General features: G+C 34.8%; 1 protein-coding gene across 1 annotated transcript; it reads right to left on the reverse strand.

Moving 5' to 3' along the window:
* Positions 1 to 2,155: 2,155 nt before the first annotated feature.
* LOC143238223 (uncharacterized) lies at positions 2,156 to 5,182 on the reverse strand. Its single transcript, XM_076478267.1, has 5 exons — positions 4,952 to 5,182; positions 4,792 to 4,834; positions 4,604 to 4,669; positions 4,214 to 4,277; positions 2,156 to 3,418 (listed from the first exon to the last, which is right to left on the reverse strand). Exons 1-5 carry the CDS (start codon positions 5,019 to 5,021, stop codon positions 2,573 to 2,575), a joined length of 1,089 nt encoding a protein of 362 aa, XP_076334382.1. The 5' UTR covers positions 5,022 to 5,182; the 3' UTR covers positions 2,156 to 2,572.
* Between the last annotated feature and the right edge of the window lie 1,167 nt (positions 5,183 to 6,349).

Consider the following 6,349-nt stretch of genomic DNA (forward strand, 5'->3'; position numbering starts at 1 on the left):
TCACGAGGCTATGATTCATGACCCTACGTAATGAGACACGATTCTAATCAGCATTAACTTAACCATATACGTACACGAATTTTATCCGTATATTTGTGTGTCAGAATTTTTGAATGTCTACGAATGTGATTACAGTTTAGCCCAGAGCGTTGTGACAATGAACTAATCATTAAGCATTCGTTATTCTTTTATACACACACACATACACTACGTATATGACAACGATCAAAGGAAGGCTAAAGACATCATGGTTGTTACATTAAACTAGCTTTAGACGTCTGTCTGATAGTTTACAAATTGGAGGGTTTTGACAAAATTAATACAGTTTTTAGATGTTTCATCCACGTCTTGTACCTTATGAAAACCACAAATATTCTGTTTCACAAAGAAAAAGGCACTTTCCTCGCTAAGTATAATGGAGCACTTAATGCATGGGTAAAATACTGATGCAAAATATATAATTTTAAGTTTTGAAACTATAAGAGAGAAGTTGAGAAATCTAAAAAGTGATAAATTCCCTGTACCAGACAACCTTTAACCTATAGTTTTAAAGGAACTTAAATATATTATTTCTGAACCACTAGCTAATGTTTTCATAGGTCACTGAGTAATGTAAAATTATTAGAAGATTGGAAGTTGGTTAACCTTAGTCCAATATTCAAATGCGTGTGTTCTTTGTGTTTTGTTATAGCAAAGCCACATCGAGCTATCTGCTACTGTTAATCCGAAGACTTTCCGCTCTGCCACTAGGGGCAGGATTCGAACGTATGACCCTTGCGTTTAAAAGGTACTTCGATATTAAATGTAGTCCTGCACTGGTGTTCGTAACTTTCCAGTCGACTAGAAAGTAAATCAAAACATAAGAGGAATCGCTGTTTAAAACATATGAATTAACATTTTTATAGAAAGTTGAAACATATCGCGATTTGATCTTACCGAAGGAAAAAAAAAAAAGTAACAAATATACGGGTTAGTTTTAACACTTGTATATATGTATCACCACGTTTTTTGAATATCCAGAATTTTGGGTTTTAGCTATAATTAAATGTTTGAAGATTACTTTACTTTATTTACTGGCGAATCACTAACTTTTCAGTTGATAGCATAAGTCAGTGACCGTCACATTCTGCCAGATCTGAAGCGTTAAAAAGTTGATAACTCGATTAGGGTACACTGCCTCCTTTGTGTCAACAGTAAAACAAATGGTGGATTTTGACCTGCCAGTTAAAGAAATTAAAAAACAAATGTTACTGCCAAACCATGAATGTTTTTGCCTGTACTCAATTGTATTTACCGTTACATCTTCTGTAAATCACTAACATTCATTACCAAAATCATCTTTACTAGCATTTCTGGAGTTTCTTTACCTTTGCGACACTCGTGAGATTTTACAACCAAAATCTGAACTGATGGTTCCTCACACGTAAAGAGAGAAAATCCTTTATTAAAATGGGAAGAAACCCTTGCCCCCACACTGGAAGTTGGAAACATCTTTAACGTAAGGTAGCCTAACTTTGAATGCCAAGTATGTTTTCCACTAGACCTTCGCCAGCAACACCCGAGACGTTTCATGTTTTAATTTTATAAATCAGAGTAACTGACACGTTGCAAAGTATATCTTTGTTTTAATGTGAAAAATGTATTTCCGAATTAACACATTTTTTCCCAGATCATTTTTTTCTAATTGACGAGAACGTTTAGACAGTTCGATAAACTCATTATCATGTAATAATTTTCGTTACAAAACAAAACAAAAAAAACTACTGGACATCGTCAAAAATTAAAATAAGACATTTTTATCTCGTTGAGTTGGCAATATTTACAACTCGAGATTCTATGTGTATGATTTGTAAACAAAGTTCTTTCAAAAAGGCAATTAACATTAAGAAAGTACGGTATTATATAACTTCAATCTCCTTGCGAGTCTTTATTCAAAAAGGAAGCGATAAAAAAAAAACAGTATCTGTCTTGTGGAATCGCGTACGAACGTGTCCAGCATTGTTAGGTTTACGTCAGACGTTAAGAAATATTGTTACGTAACAAAGCACGTACTAGCCTTTATCAAAAGGAGCCTAGTGAAAATGCAGCTCTCCAAATTCTTTTTTGGACTCATAAGACGTTTGTTTGTCCGTAAGTTTCACAATTAAAATAGTAGTGAGTTTAATAGTTTTTATTTCTAAAGAATATCGTCTTTAATTAACAGCAAAACTTGTTTGTTCCAAAAATACACATACAACTCTGTTTCGAAAATGCCGAGAACACAAAACACCAAGTAAGTTGTTTTAAACATTAAAGGTTTCCAAGTGATCACGTCAGATATTAAGCGACCAAAAAGTTGGCGTTTACATTTGATCATACAAGTACTCAAAAACAAACCAACAAAATATTTCTTACATTTACAAAAATATTTTTTAAAGAATTTAACACCTGTGTTTCGTAAATGCATCAACTTAAGTAAATAACTATTTGGAAAATAAAAAATATATATATATGTATGTGCACACAATCATCAGTTCACAACTTCTGGCACCAAATTTAAATTAAAAACGTTACTTTTCATAAAGCACTTTTTTCAGTCTTTTCTTTTTTCACCGATTAGTTTATCAGCACTATTTCCTTTTTCGCTTTCCATACGATCGCGGAAAAAACCCTGACTCGTGCAACATTCTCTTACAGTCACTGTCACCAAATTGGCCGTTACGTCAGTAATGAAGATTTGGTCCACTAAGGGGTGTTGACTGTGCCAAAATCTCGGAGCAGGAGCAAGCGCCGCCTCTTGGGGCTTGTTGGCACTAAAGGCAGTAACAGCTGCTAATGGCTTGCAGTCAGGTCTTGATTTGAGGGTTGGTGATGAGGTGTGCTTTGAGGTCCTTCTGAGCACTCCCTTATCAGTAGAACATTCAGGCAATCGCATTTCACTGTGTCGATTCTCCTGGTCAGAATTATTTCCCGTTCCAACAGGGAAGTTTGTCACAGTACGCGTGTCACTGTTACCAGCAGGCCTCCGATCAGCAATGCTGTCGTTATTTAAATGTAAATAATGCTTTTGTATGTAACTAGGTAAGTCCTTGCCAGTCTGGCTTGTGTTAGTTACATTATTATACAAACTCTCGGACTCGTCCGAAGATGTTTCAGCGATAGTTAACATCGTGTCTGTGGTCGTATGAGGCGCTGAATGGGTGATCTTAAAATTTGTGAGATCGTCCAACTCTTTGTTTACCCCCGGGTTTTTACAAAACTTGGAAATTTTTGATGCAGGTTTATTTTCACAAATCTCCTCGCTAGATGTCGTTGTAAGACTCCCATCGTTTGAAGACTCCGCTTTCCGCTTTAGTTTATTTTCCACCACAGTAGGGTCTGGTGATTCACTGTTGTCTTGTTCTTGTAGCGCCGCCTGTTCCAGGTTTTCGTCAGTACTCTGAAATGCCAAAGGCCAAGTTTATATACGATACACAACTAAACAGTAAACGTGTACCTAATTATCTACTCTTACTCAATACTGAACAACTCACATAATCAATGTTACATCAGTTAATAAAACACATTTCGGTTCACTGTAATCTTTCTAGTGTTTCATAGAAAATGAGTTGAGTTAATTTCACAGCAAAATATAATTACACAAGTAAAAAATATAGAAATTATTAATGAAAACAACTATTCAGTAAATAATCAGAATTTTAAACTTTTAATTGTCCCTAAAAAAAATCCTTCAAATTAAGTTATTCTTCAGTTCTCCAGAAAAAGCATAAATTAATTACATTGTTAAAAATTATAAATCAGCATGCTTTAACTTGTAATAAAGATCCTTACACAAACAATAAATTATGATTAATGTCTTGATTTTAATTCGTTAGAAATACTTAAAAAAAGCAACTTATTCCCTTCCATTTTTGCTAAATGACTGATAAGAGAACAGAAGTGAAAGATTTTTAAGCCCTTATGTCATTAAATAATAATGCAATGTGGGAACCATATTGAACTGTGACTTTCGAATAAGTTATAAATGTTTTCCTGCAAATAAAATATTCTAGAAAACCAGAAATTGTCACAAAGGGGGGGTAACAAGGGGACAGATATTCATCTATTATTATAACCTAAGATTTTCGCTTAAATTACACTAACTTGTATTTATCACAATTTTTAATGATACTTTTTTTATTCATATACAAATAAAAATAATTATCTGTTTATCAGAATAAAATGTATAGCACACCTGTCTCTGTTCTTTTTTTCCCTTTTGGAACTTCCTCACACATGATGGATCCTTTTCTCGTTGGCTGGTAAGAGAAACTGATATTTTTATCGAAGTCCTTACATTTCAAACTATATCAATTTAACAAGCTTCAAATACAGTTAGTAGAAATCACAAAATGGCTTTCACATATTCAAACTGTAAAATCTATTTTCTGGCGTGATAAATTAAAAGCTGGAGCATTAACTGCAAATACTTCGAATTGAAAAAAAACTTCAGAATAAATAATCTGTGAGGTTTAGCTATAACTAACAGTACACACCGATAAGCTTTATTTTGAAGTAGGCTTAAGAGCTGCTGGCGTGCGATATAGCTCGCCATGTTCGACAGTGGAGACAAGTTAAGCCTTACCTCTGTTCAAAAGCTTGTAGTAATCGCACGTCTAGGATGTTTACTTCAGGCTCCCAAGTATTGTACCTGAAAATAAATAAAAAATATTAACATATCATCTAATCAGGCCATTCTGTAATAACAATCGTTGTTACTAGGACCTAAAACAAATAGTGACAATAGCATTCATTAAAATTACAGTTACTTACTTTGGACTCCAGCCTTTCCACTTCACCAAATATTCAAGACGGCCTTAAAAAATAGAAAATAAATTAAATTTCAAAATACGTTGAGTGTCACTAATGGTTTTCAAATACGAATATTAGAATAAAACGTAAATGTAATGAAAAAGTCTGTAAAAATCACTCACTTTACGAATTCTTCTCTTTTGAATGCACTCGGCAGCAAACACCCTCTCACCAACCGTTAAAAGTTCCATTTCGTCCCGGCTTTCTACGTAAACTTACCGCAGACACAAATTTCACAACGCATACACGACCAACGATACCCCACCAGTTTTCTCTTAGTTTCGCTTATCCCACTTAGAAAGCTGGCCCTTGTTTACTCAAGTAGTCTTGTCGATGATTGGTCACCGGCTCTCACGGTTTTAACTTAGATATCCCATAATAGAAATCCCCCCACCCACCGTCGCTTATGGTGACGTCATGCGTTTGTGCCATTAGTAACTTATCATTGGTCTCTCTACAGTACACACGCGTTAACAACATAACCCACGCAATACTGCAAATGTCAGTTTAGCGTCAGTAAGACGTTAGATTGGGAGAGTGTTTGCCTGGAGAGTTAAAAGCTACAAACATTTGATACTGCACAATGAACTAGAAGAAGTGTTCTTTAATAAGCAGCTGTTATTAAGCCCCAAAGTTCACTGTGAGAGTGTAATCAAAACATTGTTAAATAATAAAAAGCAATTTGAAGAAAATAATCGGAAAACTGTTCACCGTTTTTAAGAATACTTCTAGAATTATAAAGACCTGAAATCTCTCGATGAGACAACCGTTATATTAGAATTTGTAAATTTAAATCGTAGGAAACTACAAAACAATAAATTAATTACTAAAAACCACCTTTCCCATTGATTCAACTTTCTCAGGCTATTCAAGTTATTTTAGAAGTCTGCGGTTACCACGCTAGAAATTGGATTTCTGTACTCATCTTGGGAAGAGCACAGATTGTATAGCTTTGTGTTTAATTACAGATGAGTTAAGAGTGAATGTCCACGTCATTATAGTGCCCGGCATGGCCAGACGGTTAAGGCACTTGACTCGTAATCGGAGGGTCACGGGTTCGAGTCCCCGTTACACCAAACATGCGCGCCCTTTCAGCCGTGGGAGCGTTATAATGTGACGGTCAATCCCACTATTCGTTGGTTAAAAGAGTAGCCCAAAAGTTGGCGGTGGGTGGTGATGACTAGCTGCCTTCCCTCTAGTCTTACACTGCTAAATTAGGGACAGCTAGCGCAGATAACTCTCGAGTAGCTTTGTGCGAAATTCAAAACAAACCAATCACAAACAAAAATATAATAAGTATCGTAATCAATCCTACTGAATATTGCTGATATATCTTATCTATTTTCATAACATTGTTCTCTCGTTGGCAAGTTATTTTATATTATTTAGTGAAAATAATTCAATGTTCAATTCACGTAAACGACAACAAATTAGTTTATTTTTTACTTAATGTTTTCACAGACTTCAACACTGGGAAACTTGTAAGCCACATTTACAAATAATATTAACTCCATTATAT

This window comes from Tachypleus tridentatus, chromosome 13 (genome assembly GCF_004210375.1).
Source record: "Tachypleus tridentatus isolate NWPU-2018 chromosome 13, ASM421037v1, whole genome shotgun sequence".
NCBI classification, from domain to species: Eukaryota; Metazoa; Arthropoda; class Merostomata; order Xiphosura; family Limulidae; genus Tachypleus; species Tachypleus tridentatus.

Coding starts and splice junctions, on each gene's coding strand:
- LOC143238223 (XM_076478267.1), bottom strand. CDS start 5,021: ATGGAACTTTTAACGGTTGGTGAGAGGGTGTTTGCTGCCGAGTGCATT. Junction 4,835..4,951: donor AAAGAGAAGAATTCGTAAAG/TGAGTGATTTTT, acceptor CTATTTTTTAAG/GCCGTCTTGAATATTTGGTG. Junction 3,419..4,213: donor GAAAAAAAGAACAGAGACAG/GTGTGCTATACA, acceptor TTGGCATTTCAG/AGTACTGACGAAAACCTGGA.